At 37.9% G+C, this 16,574-nt stretch overlaps 1 protein-coding gene across 2 annotated transcripts in view; it reads left to right on the forward strand.

Annotated features, from left to right (window-relative positions):
- The window catches only part of LOC307167528 (alpha-2-macroglobulin-like), a 42,590-nt gene extending 26,600 nt beyond the window's left edge, over positions 1 to 15,990 (forward strand). The window contains exons 22-35 of one of the 2 annotated variants that reach the window (XM_079886694.1): positions 7,159 to 7,215; positions 7,887 to 7,970; positions 8,057 to 8,233; positions 8,345 to 8,420; positions 8,554 to 8,710; positions 8,853 to 8,927; positions 10,191 to 10,353; positions 11,335 to 11,528; positions 11,612 to 11,824; positions 11,938 to 12,056; positions 15,038 to 15,119; positions 15,205 to 15,288; positions 15,378 to 15,483; positions 15,605 to 15,990. In XM_079886694.1, coding sequence (XP_079742820.1) covers positions 7,159 to 7,215; positions 7,887 to 7,970; positions 8,057 to 8,233; positions 8,345 to 8,420; positions 8,554 to 8,710; positions 8,853 to 8,927; positions 10,191 to 10,353; positions 11,335 to 11,528; positions 11,612 to 11,824; positions 11,938 to 12,056; positions 15,038 to 15,119; positions 15,205 to 15,288; positions 15,378 to 15,483; positions 15,605 to 15,645 — 1,628 coding nt within the window. In that variant the 3' untranslated portion in view covers positions 15,646 to 15,990. The remainder of the gene's footprint in view (positions 1 to 7,158; positions 7,216 to 7,886; positions 7,971 to 8,056; positions 8,234 to 8,344; positions 8,421 to 8,553; positions 8,711 to 8,852; positions 8,928 to 10,190; positions 10,354 to 11,334; positions 11,529 to 11,611; positions 11,825 to 11,937; positions 12,057 to 15,037; positions 15,120 to 15,204; positions 15,289 to 15,377; positions 15,484 to 15,604) is intronic. The other variant, XM_079886695.1, reaches the window with a different exon arrangement.
- Positions 15,991 to 16,574: the final 584 nt, after the last annotated feature.

Raw genomic sequence — 16,574 nt, forward strand, 5'->3', positions numbered from 1 at the left:
GGATAAAGTAACAGGACATCCTACTATGTTAAAGTTGTATTGTGAGAGGTTTTGTGGGTGGTTTTTTGAACCGATGATTAGTACCTCTGTCTTGTCTGGATTTAATAAAAGAAAATTACGCGTCATCCAATCTTTTATATCATTAACACACTCTGTCAATTTGGATAATTTAGCGTTTTCATCTGGCCGTGATGAAATATAGATTTGAGTGTCATCAGCATAACAATGGAAACTAATTCCATGTTTCCTTATAATATTTCCAAGTGGCAGCATATATATTGAGAATAATAGAGGGCCTAACACAGATCCCTGTGGCACTTCATAGTTTACTGGAGTTATGATCGATTTTTCTCCATTTAAATGAACAAAATGGTAGCGGTCAGATAAACACGATCTAAACCAGCTTAATGCTTGTCCTTGAACACCAGTATAATTTTGTAGTCGATCTAAGAGTATTGTATAATCTAGCCTATAGTATCGAACGCAGCACTAAGATCAAGTAAAACTAATATTGAGATACAGCCTTGGTCAGAAGCTAAAAGTAAATAATTTGTGATTTTAACGAGCGCAGTTTCAGTGCTATGATGCGGCCTGAACCCAGACTGAAACTTTTCATAGGTGTTATTTTCTTGTAAGAAAGAGCCCAGTTGAGCGGACACAACTTTTCTAGTATTTTAGACATAAAAGGTAGATTTGAAATGGGTCTATAATTTGCTAGATTATGTGGATCTAATTGTGGTTTCTTAATGAGAGGTTTTATAACTGTCAGTTTAAATGTTTTTGGAACATGACCTAAAGTTAAAGACGAGTTAATAATATTGAGGAGAGGCTCTTCCACTACCTCTTCCACAGGTAACACTTCTTTCAATAGTTTAGTTGGTATAGGATCTAGTAAACATGTTGTTGTTTTAGATGAAGTGATAAGTTTATTTAACTCTTTTTGTTCTATAGTTGTAAAGCACTGTAATTGTTCTTTGCGGGGTGATAATTGAGGCTGAATTATAAGGCGCGATTGAGGATTGAAAGTTTACAATTGTGGTTCTGATGTTTTCTATTTTCTCAGTGAAGAACTTCATGAAATCATTACTACTAAACTGTAACGGAATATTTTGTTCAGGAGACATCTGTAACCGCACTGGCATTAGTAGTACATTTAGCATTAGCTCAAATGATTTATAGGGAATTTTAATAATTAATCATGAATATGATTAATATTTTGCATAATACCGTTACATTAATTTATTTCGAAGTTGAAAATAGATCAATTTGTATATCTGAATAATCAATCACAACTAATTACAATTCATCATTCATATACTAATAATCCTATTTCAGATCGATTATGAGATAACCCTTAATGGAAATGAATAATCATCGAACGGTTGTTTGTCCAGCAAAACGGCCGTAAGATTAAATCAACAATTTCTCAACAAAATTATCTCTTTCTTATAATTCAAAGAAAGCTATTTTATGGCCATAAAAACAACTCTCCTGTTCTTATAAGATTAGGTTACTTAAAAGTAACAAATCAGCTTTGTAGCAATTAAGATCGAAAACATCTCATTGACTATAGTTATGAGCAGGCAGGCAGAATCAATCAAGTATATAGAATTTTTAATAATTGGACTAATACATTGAACTAAGGAATACAAAAATACTACAGTTTACACGAGTAAATATGTATGTACAGGACACGTAAACAAAATACAAGACTAAACGAATAACCAAAATGAGGGAGAGAATGAAAGAGAGTTCGGACAATGAGAGAGATGAGAGAAAGTGAAACTAAACATGTGCGATCAAAGACAGATCACAGTTAGGCAAAATCACAGGCAGTAACCTTGAGAGACAACAAGAAATCAGATTCATCAAATCACAAATCAAAATACTTGCGTATGGTTCTCTTTGTATTTGCTGAAGAAGAGCTCTTTTAGAGCGGGGCGTGTTTCCTCGTGTCTTTGGGCGAGCCAGACTCGCGCGAAGTTTAAAGGTTCACCGAACGTGGAGTTGGCAGAAACACGATTCAGAGTTCATCTCCCTTTGTGGAGGGAGAAACGAATATGAAAATAAAACTTAGTAAAGAAAATAAAACGGAGATGATGACTCCTATAGGAGCCATGGAGACAGGAGTTCTACCAGTGCTCGTGCACGTCCTTGAGGATGAGGAGTGCGCGCCGCGGGAGATTCAAGTCTCTTTAAAGTTGAAGCTTCACTGAACGAATGGTAGAGTCTAAAGAAAGACGAAAATAAAGAAAAAACTTAAGGAAATAAAAGAGAAAACGGAGAAAGAATGCTCCCTAAAAGGGAGCCATATGGATCTTCTCGCTGGCGAAGAGGGTTCGTAAAAGTGCTCGAACAAAACAAGACGAAAGAAAATACAGAACTCCACTGAACGCGCCATGTAACCGCTTTTCTAGGGTACAGAAATTTCACTCCTCCCTGGGCTTGGGCCAATTGGAATGTGACATTCCGAGCGGGAAGAAACTTTCTTTGTCTTAGTTCCCAGTTTAATTTGCATGTTTTATGGCAGCGTTATTATGTGATCAGTTATACTCTAACGATGGTAAAAATAGTATAATACATTTTACCAGATCCTGATGCATATATTTGGTTTCAGTACAAGGAGAGCTTTACGTGGATACCGAATTAGATATGTTTCGAAGGTACACGTCGAGATAGATTCTTATTCTGTAAAAATAAGCTTAAAGGTTAAACTAACAACCTAGGAATAAAATGAACCCAACATGTGATGTACATTGATAAGTGGGAATTGAAGATTGGACTTTAGAAAGACCAACATGACACATCTATGATCTCACCACAGTGTGCACCTCTCGAGCATTATTCCATTAAGGTTTAAAAGAATACAGAACCACATTCACATAGAAGAACAATCATGAAAAGGGGAAATTACATTCAAGTTTACATATTTCTTCAGTGGTTATACATATAAAATATCTAGGATGAACACGTTAATTCTGCTCTGCCAGAATCTCAGTGAGATTCCTGGCTGGCTAACATTCCATTAGGACCATAAAATTTTATGGTCTGGTGGGAGGTAGGGTACAAGGCACATATAGTGTATCATTCTTAAAATACCCACTTAGAATTCAAAACTACACACTAGAGAATCACACTGTAGAACAGGGGTCACCAAACTTTTTTCTCTGGGGGCCACATTATCATTCCTGACTCTGATGGGGGGCCGGGTCCAGGTCAGCTATATAACATAGAATTGTATGACCCAGACCAAAATGACCACCAGCAGGCCTCATTGTGTTGTAGCCTAGAGAATACTAGCCTGGCACAGCCATCCCCACTACTATATCCACACTACTATATCAACACTTGATTCCTGGCACATATTTGTTTATCTTTACTAGTGGTTTGCAAAAGTTGTAATCGAGTCTTCACACTTTGTTTTAATTAAAGTTGTTCTTCACAAATAATCGTTGGTCCACTATTGTTTGAAAACTCTGCACTCTCTTTTAGGTGGTTCGGTTCATACCTCGGTTAAGACATCACGGTTCGGTATGAGTTCGGTACAATGGAGGGAAAAGCAAAACAAAAATGCAGAAGGCTTGTGCATGTCTCAGGCTGTACCACCAAAAGAAAAATAAATGTCTTAAACCTTGTATTTTTTTTAAAAAAAATAAGTTTTATTAATAAAGTAAAGGCATAGAACAGTTTATTTGTAGTGCACTGACAATAGTTTTATATAATTAGTTCATTAATTCAATTAATAAAAATACCTTGATATGTTTGGTAATTGTACCTGAATGAATTGAAAATTAATCTGCTACGTTTCATGTTTTTATGTTTCCACTGTTCGATCGCGGCCGCGCCTCACACACACACAAACACACACACACCGATCGCGGCCGCGCCTCACACACACACACAAACACACACACACCGATCGCGGCCGCGCCTCACACACACACACACACACACACAAATATAAGTAAACACTTTACGACTTTTCGATCGCACCCACCTCTCTCTCAACATATTCCAGCATAGCAATATTTACATCGCAGCCTGCTTCAGAGCTAAGGCGGAGCTACAGATTAGGTGTCCCTATATCCGCGTATCTAACAGTAGTTCCGCATTACATTAATTAAATTGCACGCGAGTTTTATTTATTTTTATACCGTGTATTCTCCGTGTAAATGTATGCACCAAACCGTGACGCCCGTACCATGACATACCGTCCATGACGACTTTTGGGGATTGCCTCATAGGGCGGTTCAAGTAGTGGGGGGCAGAGGGGCTGGGGGGCCAGTCAAAGGGGGGTGGCGGGCCTGAGTCGGCCCGCGGGCCTTAGTTTGGTGACCCCTGCTGTAGAATAACACAAAACTAATCAACATGCGTGCTTTAATATGTCACCTACAAATTCTGAATCACTTGTATTCGGAATTAAATTTAAAGGGATGTTTGTTTGTGTGTGTGTGTGTGTGTGTGTGTGTGTGTGTGTGTGTGTGTGTGTGTGTGTGTGTGTGTGTGTGTGGAGATCTCCTCGCCACCTGGGTCTCTGGCTTGGAGAGAGAGAGATGTTAGCAGATAGGAATCTCTTTGAAGCCATCTTCTCAAATTCTGAGATGTTCTCTGGTAAGCATCACTTGGTAGCAAACGTGTCAAAAGAGATCAATTCAGTCCAGACTCATGGCGCCATGCTCTAATTTACAATTACGAGTTTAAGGGTTAAAAGCTTCCTTAAAATTTATAATGACCAGTAATCGTGAGTCCTGTCCATACGCTACACATCTGTTTATTTGTTAGTCTAGCCACGGTGTTAAATAAGAACTTAGGATTGTTATGGTTGTTTTCTATTAGTTTGCGGAGATGCTCAGCCCTGGCCTCTTTTAGGGCCTTTTTAATAACGTGACATACTGTCTTTCCATGCGATTCTAAAGTTAGTTTTTTCCCATTTACGCTCTAAATTACGGGTTTCTCTCTTTAGAACACGCGTAGTATTGTTGTACCATGGTGCTTTACTTTTCTCTCTGACCTTTTTTAATCTAATGGGTGCAACAATATCCAATGTTCCAGAGAGAATGGTGCTCATAGTGCTAGTTAATTCCTCAAGTTCATCTGTTTGTTTGGGTTCACTGAGCAGCTGAGACAGATCCGATAAGCTATTTGAAAAATTATCTATGGTGGATGGAAGGATTGTTCTGCCTAATCGATAACGCGGCGCAGCATGATATATTACAGGAATTCGTAATATGCAAGTTACCATGTAATGGTCAGTGACATCGTCACTTTGTAGAATGATATCTATATCGGTTGGATCGGTTCCATGTGATATAATTAAATCGAGTGTATGATTCAATCGATGAGTTGGTCCAGTAACGTTTTGCTTGACCCCAAAGGAGTTTAATAAATCTGTAAACGCAGCCCCTAACGCATCATTTTGATTATCTACGTGGATATTAAAGTCTCCAACAATTAATGCTTTATCGAAATTAACTAATAGGTCTGAGAGAAAATCTGCAAACTCTTTAAGGAAATCAGCGTAAGGCCCAGGCGGTCTATATACGGTAGCCAAGGCTAGAGATAATAGGGATGTTTTTCGATCATCTAAGAGCGTAACATTTAGTACAAGTACTTCAAATGAAATAAACTTATAACCCGTTTTCTGAGTAACATTGAGAACATCTCTATAGATTGTTGCAACACCGCCGCCACGACCAATCAGACGGGGCTCGTGCTTATAGGAGTATCCTGATGGAGTAGACTCATTTAGACCGAAATAATCATTTGGTTTAAGCCAGGTTTCAGTAAGGCAAAGTACATCGAAGCTATTATCTGTGACTATTTCATTTACAATAACTGCCTTAGGTGTGAGTGATCTAATGTTTAGAAGACCTAGCTTTAGAAATTGTTTTTGATTACTGATAGCAACATTTTCTGGTTTAATAACAATTAGATTTTTTCTAGATCCTGCAGTAGATTTCTTATTTGATCTCACTAAACGAGGAATAGACACAGTTTCTATGCAATGTTCTAATCTACACTATTTATATCAGTTAAATTGGTGCTGCAGAGACTATGATTTGGACTTTTGGTTACTAGTCAAAAGGTATTTAACATTTTGGAGATGTTATCTGACAGAAGATCCGATCCGAATCTGCTTGGGTGTAAGCCATCAGCACGGTAAAGCCTAGGACGCTCCCAAAACAGATTCCAATTATTTACAAAGAGCAGTTTCTGCTCATTGCACCATGACATTTACCATTCATTTAGCGCGAATAATCTACTAAACTTTTCATGACCTAGTCGGTACGTGGGAAGCGGTCCTGACACAATGATCATTATATCAGGTGATGTGCTGCGTACCGTATCGATCAGATTCCTGAAGTCTTTCTTCAGAACCTCCGTCTGGTGCAGCCTGATGTCGTTCACTCCCGCGTGCAGGACCACAGTTCCGACGCGCTCGTTCAGAATCTCGGGAACGTGAGCAGCGATTTCAGAAACACGAGCACCAGGAAAGCAGTGACTATGCACCTTACTTTTATTTAACGTAGCGTGTACGTGTCGAACAATGGAATCGCCGATGATCACAGCATCGCGTTCTGTTTCGAGAAGAGGGGAGAAGCGGTTTTGTGTGGATATCTCGAAAACCGGGAGGGTCGGAGAGAGTTTTCTTGGTCTAGACCTGACTCGCGTCTTCCGCTGCGGAAATATCCAGGCTTCATGGTGGCATGTTGGAGCCGGAGTGAACGAGACCATGGCTGATCGCGACCTCGACGCTCGGGACCGATGTTGAGAAACGCACGGAGTAGACGAGGTCGGAGTCAGCGGGTTAGTAACATTAATCTCTGATTTGTGTGCATCGGCGCGTGATGTTTCAAGAGCCAAACGCCAGTCTATCAGCTCGGCTTTTCTCACTAAAAGGTCGTGGATCTTTTTCTGTCTATCTGTCTGTCTATCTGTCTGTCTGTCTGTCTGTTTGGCCGTGTGTCTGTCTGACCGTCTGTCTGTGTACCTCCCTATCTCCCTGTTACGGCTTGTCACTCTTTATTATTTTCTTATTTTGTTAAATGAATAAAAATAAAGTTGACCTCCGAAGACGGGGGGGGTGGTGGCTGGGCAAAAAAATTAAAAAAAAATAAAAAAAAATTAATAAAAGGTCGTGGATCTGTTTCTCAACAGCTTCCAGCTCAGACTGTACCGCGTGCAGCTCAAATGTGTCCTCACCTGCACCAAAAGGTAGACTACTTACATCTGATATATTCGCCATTTTAACAGATGGACAGTAAGTTAAGTTAGCAATGACACTACCAGTGATGCTATCAATATTAATACTAATTTATGGCTTAAGTCTTGGATATAATCCGTCTTATTAGTGGTATGGGTGTGGAGTAGACGCACAATAGGCGAAAAAATGTTTTTTTGTAAATGAGTGCGGAGAAGACGCGTTCAGCCGTGATCCACGGACGTAACCTATAAGAGTATCCAGCGTTGGATCACTAGGCTTGAGACGCGTCTGCTCAACAGTCCGCGTTGTAACTATGAGGTGAGGAAAAGTAGAAAATGTTCGTTGTAAGTGAGTTTAAAGAGAAATCAAGAATTATAAATCAATCGATGGAGCTCCAAAGACAACAACGCGTTCAGACGCATGCGCATTCGAAACAAATATGTATCGGATATCTTAATTGAGAAAGGTGAAATTTGTAAGCCTTTCATGACAACTGTAGTTTAGTTGTTCAGCTGTGCCAAATTTTTAAATTGTGGCTATTTTCTCCCTTTTTCCAAAGTGCTTGAATCACAATAATTCCTGTTTGTGATTTTATTATTATAGGGACTTCACAGGTGGTATTAAAATGTTTATAGCGTTACTCTGCTGATCACTGATGTGTTTCTGTCTGTCTGATTTATAGGTGACAGTCTCTCAGAGGAAGTGGCTCTGACTCTTCCTAAAGATGTGATAGAGGGATCAGCCAGATCCTCTTTTTCAGTCATTGGTAACATTTACAAACATGAGCAGAAATGAGGAGATTGGCTTTAGACTTATAAAATGTAGTGAGTGTCATTTGTTTATGGTTTACAGGCGACATATTGGGTCGTGCACTGAGGAACCTTCATGGATTATTACGGATGCCGTACGGCTGTGGAGAGCAAAACATGGCTGTTCTTTCTCCCAATATTTACATTCTGGAGTATCTGGAGAACACGGAGCAGCTCACCTCGGCCATCCGAGAGAGAGCCACAGGCTTCCTGCAGAGCGGTGAGAGACAAAATCATGTCAAGAAAATACTGAGACGGATTGATACCAAATTATACATTATTCAACACTCAAACAAACTGTTGAAGTGTTAACCATTATCACACTAAACAGGATACCAGCGACAAATGAATTACAAGCATTTGGATGGATCATACAGCACATTTGGTTATGGTGATGGGAATACATGGTAAATATATTTTCACTATTACTATTGTTTAACAGAAATAATATCAAGGTAATCTACAAAAATAAACCGAATTAACACATTTAAAAATTTGTCTCAGTTCAAATGACTTTAATTATATCTTCTACACCATCAGGTTGACTGCCTTTGTGCTGAGGTCCTTTGGCAAAGCACAGAAATACATATTTATTGATCCAAACATTATTCAGAGTGCAAAGAATTGGTTAATAAGCAGACGGGATTCAGACGGCTGTTTTATCCAACAGGGAACACTGTTCAACAACAGAATGAAGGTCTGTCATCTTCTATCTATCTCTCTATCTATCGTCTTTATCCAGACTTTCTTAAGCCAACATCACTGTTTGTCTAGATGAACTTTCCTTCAGTGGTTTGAGTGTGTCGCTTTATTTATTCTTTATTTCTAATAAATTCTAGGGTGGGGTGAATGATGATGTGACCATGACTGCCTACATTACTGCATCATTGCTTGAACTGGAAACTCCAGTCACAGTAAGTTAATCTGTAGGAAACATGGTAAAAACTCAGAAAAATGAGTTCTATTCCTCTGTGTGTGTTTTTTTTTTCAATTCAATTCAATTCAAATTTATTTGTATTGCGCTTTTCACAATACACATTGTTTCAAAGCAGCTTTACAGAAAGTGCATTTCAGAAATGTACATAGAAAAATAAAGTTAGTTAATCATGTATTAATTTAGGGCATAACATCGCTGGCGTCAAGTCATCTCTTCACTAGCATCCCGAGATAACAACAGAAAAGCAGATGGGAAATAATTAGCATTGCTGCTGTTCATAATAGTAATGCATTTGATCCGATTTAACTGTAGTATAAAAGGTAATCATTTTGTGAATGCTTGGCTGAAGAGATGCGTCTTTAATCTAGTTTTAAACTGGGACAGCGAGTCTGAGCCTCGAACAATATTAGGAAGGCCATTCCAGAGTTTAGGAGCTAAATGTGAAAACGCCCTCCCTCCTTTAGTGGATTCTCGAATTTAGTGATCTTAAAGAGTGCAATGGATTGCAGGGCAATAGAAGGTCCGTGAAATACACTGGAGCTAAACAATTTAGGGCTTTATAGGTCAGAAGTAATACTTTGTAATTGATACGGAACTTAATAGGTAACCCGTGTAGAGATGATAGAATTGGTGGTATATGATCATATTTTCTTGACCTAGTAAGAACTCTAGGAGCTGCATTTTGGACTAACTGTAGCTTGTTTATTGAGGATGCAGGACAACCAGCTAATAAAGCATTACAGTAATCTAGTCTCGAGGTCATGAATGCATAATCTACAGTTGCGGTCTAGTATAACACCTAGGTCTTTTACTGTAGTGGATAAAGTAACAAGACATCCTTCTAAATTAAAGTTGTATTGTAAGAGGTTTTGTGGGCAGTTTTTTGGACCAATAAGTAATACCTCCATTTTATCTGAATTTAATAGCAGAAAATTACATGTCATCCAGTATTTTATATCTTTAACACACTCTGTCAATTTAGATAATTTAGCGTTTTCATCTGGTCGTGATGAAATATATAATTGAGTGTCATCAGCATAACAGTGGAAACTAATTCCATGTTTTCTTATAATATTACCAAGTGGCAGCATATATATTGCAGAGGGCCTAACACAGATCCTTGCGGCACTCCATAGTTTACTGACGTTATCTACGATTTTTCCCCATTTAAACAGACAAAATGGTAGCGGTCTGATAAGTACAATCTAAACCAGCTTAATGCCTGTGTTTTTTGTCACAGGATCCTGTCGTCAGTAAAGGTTTGTCATGCTTGAGGTCCGTCATTGAGGATGTCAATAACACTTACACCACTGCCCTGCTCGCCTACACTTTCAGTCTGGCTAGAGACACGGACACTCGACAGCAGCTTTTCAAGAAACTGGAAGATGTTGCTATTTCAGATGGTAAGAGGTTTGTTTCTGATGACTTTCTGTTGTCTTTTATGACCGTACTATTGTTTTTAGTAACACTTTAGAAAACTGTTCCGTCATTAATGAATAACTACACAGGAACAAATGAGTTACACAATATTAACATTCTTGTAACTACATTCTAGTCATTACTAGTGTGTTCCCATGATCTTCAGTTTAGAATACTGATCCAAATTATTAGTAGTTCCTTTAGGATGTAGTAACACTTGAGTCATTACTAGTGGATTACCATTATCTTATATTATACATTATGGATTATTAACATTAATTATGAACCTGTATACAGTAATTCTTTGTTGTTCTGTGTGAGTTATAAAAAAGTAGTAGTAGTAGAGCCAGAAGGTGTTTATTCTGAGATAACAACCAGCTGGATGTGCATTATGCCACTTATTACACGACTACTTGCCACATAAGTAAATAATTAGACATGAAATATTGATCTGATTCAAAATTTTAGCTCTTTAAACGCAAAGGTACTGCAGTGAGAGCTATTGCTAGCGCAACAAGTTCAAACTAGACAGACATTTAAAAGATACGGTATACAGTCATACCCCTTATTATACAGCATTTCACCACATAAATAATTAATTTTAATTAATTATAATCATCTCAAATCAATAATTTGGCATAATTAAATAACCGCACACAAAATTGATTCGACTGAGTTTTAATATTTTATTAGCTCACCAAAAGCAAAACTTCCATGAAGAAAGCCCGTTGAGCCTGTGTTTTCAGCGGTTGTTATCGAGCAATAACACACCACTGGATGGTGCTATTGACCAATCAGAATCAAGTATTCCACAGATATAATAATAGTAGTAACTAGAATGTTAATAGTGTGTTACTCATTTGTTCTTGTGTAGTTATTCATTAATGATGGAACAGTTTTCTAAAGTGTTACCTTTTTGTTTTAATCATGCTCCTTGAGTCACGCGTGTGTCTTTTGTCCTTAAGGCTCTTCTCTCCACTGGTCTCAGTCTGGCTCTGCTGATGACTCTGATTCTCTGGCAGTGGAGATCAGCTCATATGTGCTGCTTGCTGTTCTCACTGCAGATTCAGTCACTACAGCTGATCTGGGCTATGCTAACAGGATTGTTAGCTGGCTTGTAAAGCAGCAGAATGCTTATGGAGGATTCTCCTCCACACAGGTTACTCAAACCTCTCCAATCAAACACATTATTGCTGGTGTGAATGAGTAAAAGTGGCATTACTGAACACATTTATTTCCCAGGACACAGTGGTGGCTCTTCAGGCTCTGTCTTTGTACGCCACCAAAGTGTTCAGCTCTGACGGCTCCAGCACAGTGACGGTACGGTCAGCAGGAGACTCTCTCCACTTTAATGTCAATCAGGACAACAAGTTACTGTACCAGGAGAAGCAGCTGCAGAAACTTCCAGCCACATACAGCATTGAAGTGAAGGGCTCAGCCTGTGTGTCTGTGCAGGTCTGTAGTGCGTTCAGCTTCATTTACTCACACTCACTTTCTCTCTTGCCATTTTGGTTATTCTGCTGTGAGATGATTTATGAATGTGTTTTTCTTTGTGTTGACTCTCTCAGATGGCTCAGTTCTACAACATTCCCACTCCAACTGAAGCTAAAACATTGAGCATTGATGCTAAGACTGAGGGAGATTGCAAAACATTGGGACAAAATTTCATTTTGAACTTCACTGTCAAGTAAGAGAATTTGTATTTAAAGTCAATAATTGTCAATAATTGTAATAATAAAACTCATCTTTAAATTCTTCATGCCTTAAAACGGCTTGAATATAACTCTACACCCTTGCCTCATTGAGTATACGTGGTTCTATGAATATGCAAATGAGCCCCGCCTCCACTCACTCACAGTAGCTCAGAGATCCACTCGTTGACGATCACACGTTGATCTGATTGGTTACAAGGTAGTTTGTGTCGTCAGAAACACCAGCGATTTCAAACCGTGTTTTTGAGACAGTCTTTGGTTCACTGCAGTTTTAAGGAGAATACTCAGAAATGAATGGAGTCGACTTGTGAATTTACACATGGTTTGTCTTAAAGCATATTAAAAACACCACATACCAGAGCCGATCAACCCTATACGCACAATACGCAAGTTGCGTAGGGCCCCGCAAATTACTCAAGGCCCCTCCTCCCCTTCGTGTCAAAGCGCATCAATCAAAGTTTAAAACATCGATGAGAAAATTAAGTGGAAAAAACACCATGAGAGTGAATTGCGGGAACAGCTATAAGATAGACTTGGGTTCCCTCCTCTCCAAGTTTGATGTCAGTAAAGTTAAGTTGATGTGCATCTCTCTTTAGTCTGTCTGAGTGAAATGAGTGAGAGTGAGAGTGAAATACAACTATTTATTATGTTTGATAAACGACAAAGGGCAACGGTGTTTGTTTATAAACTGCAGCTCGGAAAATATAACCGCGTCGCGCATTAAATGCCGTTGCATACACCATTACATACACCATTGCATGTTAACACATGCGTTCATTATATATGCACTCCTCATTATAGGAGCACATACTTTTAAAAAAAGACAATGATTGTAGTCTCCAAGTCAGTTTAGTTACAACTCTGCAATAAAACAAGATGGAAAGCATTGATATTGACTATTGATTTATAAGCTATATTGCATTTAAAATGTTGATTGGCTGGACATACTGGTCAATATGGATGCACATCCCTCAGTAAATAATAGGGGTGGGAATCTTTTACCATCTCACGATTCGATTCGATTTCGATTCTTGAGGCCACGATTCGATTCAAAATCGATTTTCGATTCAAAAAGATTTTCGATTCAAAACAATTCGATTTTATTCATAATGATTTCTAATCAGGTTTCTGATCATGATCTACTCTCATCTGCTTTGCAATACAGAATGACAAACGGAGACATTAAAGTGTCTTTTTCACATTTATTAAGTTCAATTCTCAGGGAAGTGCCTTTTATCAAAAACATTGAAAAAATATTTTTACTTGGTACTTTTAAAGCAAAGTATTTATGATGACCCATAACGAACTTACTTCCAATACTTCCTATATTAATTGTATTAATAAAACAAATGGAAGTGATTTGGCAAGTCAACTGTAAGGTTACATTTGCCAGCATATGTCCCAACATTGCTGAGAACCAACAGGAAAATAAATGTGTGCCTGTACTAGCAGCGTACTTGTAGTAAATTAATACAAACTTCAGCATATTCTGAATAATAGACTTCTAACCAACATCCTCTTGTTATTTCCAAAGAGCAATATAATCCTTCAGACAAAAAAAAAACATTTTGCTGTAGCAAATTCACAAACAGTTTTCGTTCAAAAATATAGAATTATGTACCAGAAGCTATCATAACGTATAATGCTTGTGGACTTATGCATATTCTGAATAATTAGTAACATACAAAGTCGCTCTTGACTTATACACAACTAAATAATAAAGAGTTATGACTTGAAATGTTTGCTGTATACCACAATCAAAAATAGCAAAGAAAGTGAATGAACTTTCTGCAGAGAGTAACTTACAGTCAAAATGTTTTTTTGGCAAACTTTTTGTGACTGGCATTGCACATATTGCATACAGATCAGATCGGTTTACACAGCATATTGATGTGAAAACTAAACAATACAGAAATTAGCTCTCATACAAAAAAATACTAAATAGATCACAATGAAATTGCCAATGTTCCATACGTTAGCTTTTAACGAAGAGGGTGCCGTTCGGATTTGGCGCTCAGCCATCATGCGTCTGTTATGTGCGCGTCTCTGTTATGTGCACGCCACAGACTGTCCGCGCACTGCACGTCCGCTTCAGAGTTTCGCCTTTTGCGTTCCGTCAATGTTACGTTATTAGATTTTTTTTTTTTTTTTTTTTTTGAAAATCGATTTTTGACATTTGTGAATCGATTCAGAATCGTCCACGTCCCGAATCGCGATTCATCTAAGAATCGATTTTTTCCCCCACCCCTAGTAAATAATAACCATCAAGTATCAAGTATTGCTTTCATTATTTAAAACGCAGCTATGGCAAGTCATTTTAGCTTTTATTCATTCACAGGATGCATTTTTGATATCAATAATTAAATTTGTACAATTTAAAATGTGAATTCTTGATATTAAGAATGTACTTTTTCTAGTAACAATGTCTATTTCTGATATCAGGAATTCCTAGTTCATTAAAAGGAATTACTAGTTAAAGGAGGGAAGATTGTAGTGGGAGCACTGGGGTGTCAGGTGTGACTGTGTGGCAATGGCTAATGGGTCAGGTAGGAGGGCCCCTTAACAGAATTTTGCTTAGGGCCCCAGGGAGGTCAGAATCGGCTCTGCCACATACACATATTAACAACATTAAAAGCTTGATTTTCACCACAAGGGGACTTTAAGTCAAAAGACTAGAACATGATTATGACTTAAGATTATCTAACAAATAAATCTTTTCTGAATATTTTTTAACATCTTAATAAACACAAAAGCAATATAAACTGAAACGGCGTATCTCAGTAGTTAAAACACTACACACTGACTTGAGATACAACATTTTTATTATTGACACATTATGAGTGATTCGAGTGATTAAAACTCTGCATGTGTCTTGGTAATTATACTGGCTTTTGTTCTCTCTTATTTGTACATTTATATGAGGCATTTAAGAACCTTTTCATTTGCTCTTTTCCAGATATGATGGTCTACAGGAAAGGACTAACATGGTCATTGTGGATATTAAACTCTTATCTGGATTCACAGCTGATACATCAATGGTGCGTTTGAGTGATTCATCACAAAATGTGTACAAATTTGTAGAGTTTCTCTTTTTAGAAATTAACCAGCACTTTTTCCCAACAGCTCAAAACTTCTTCCGGAATGTACAGAAAACCTGTGGAACGGGTCGATTCTAAAGATGATCGTGTCATTGTGTATTTGAAGGAGGTGAGAAAACAGCAACATTCATATGATTTTATGTCTTAGGTCTTTATGTCTTTAATGTCCATGACTGATGAGTTTGTTTCCTCCTGTAGATCACACAAAATATTCCAGTGAATTACCAGATACAAACAAAACAGGTTCTTCAAGTGAAGAATCTCAAGCCAGCTGTGATTAAAGTGTACGATTACTACCAAACAAGTAAGATTTAATATGCCAGTGTTGAATGCTTTGATCAAGTGATGCACATTGTTTATTCAGATTTAATCCATGTACAGGTTTCCATTGTTGTACGAATGTGAACATCTTCCTTTTCCTTCAGGTGATCAGTCAGAGGCCGAGTACTTCTTCCACTGTGGATGAAGCTGAAGAGCGTCACCTTATAGTTCAGCTTGAATAAAGATGTTGGAACTCTCTAATGTTGAATATTATAAAGTTTATTCTTTATCCTGGACAAAATTATTTCCAGTCCATCATCCCAAATTTGAATCCTAATCAGTTTTTGGCTACGTCTCTTGAGATCATGACTTATAAATTCACAATGCATATGATTAATAAAAGTGTTGAAAACAAGTTATGGTGAGCTGGTTGAACTGTTGAATGTGTAGTAGCTACATGCTATGGCAATATTTCAGGATTATGATGATGATATTATTTTTTGATATCTTATCTCAGCTAAATAAAGGTGCCAGAAATAACCAAAACGGGGTTTTCATAGTGAGAAGAACCTTTTTTTTTTCTTAGTGACATAAAGAGCCTTTTTGGTACTGCAAGAACTCGCCTCATAAGTTCTTAAAAGAGCCTTTAACAGGTCTTCATGTCACTTTATAAGATTCTTTGTAGAACTATTCATGAAAATGTTCTTTATGACCCCATTTTAAACAAACATACAAAGAGAATCCAGGAAAAAGATTTAAGTGTTTATTGCCTTTATATATTGTGCCAGATAAAAGCATATGAATACATAGAGTAAGGCATTAAACAGGGCATTTTATAAATCAAGCAAATTGCACAATTTTAAAAAGAGAAAACTGTAGAAATACTCACCAATAAGCAGACTACAATAAACGTACTTGGTTACTTGCGTAACCTCGGTTCCCTTAGAGTTAAGGGAACGAGTACTGCATTGCAAACCCTGTGGGAAAACTCCTTTTCTCAAGAATATTGAAGCCTTTATTTTAAAATGCATTGCAGCAGCACAGCGAGAGCATCATAGCTCGACTGAGCGAGCTGATTGGCTGATTGGCAACTGCACGAACCTATGGCGAGTGAGCAGAGGCTCGCGGTCCAAT

Source organism: Squalius cephalus (assembly GCF_949319135.1).
Source record: "Squalius cephalus genome assembly, chromosome: 11".
Classification (NCBI taxonomy): domain Eukaryota; kingdom Metazoa; phylum Chordata; class Actinopteri; order Cypriniformes; family Leuciscidae; genus Squalius; species Squalius cephalus.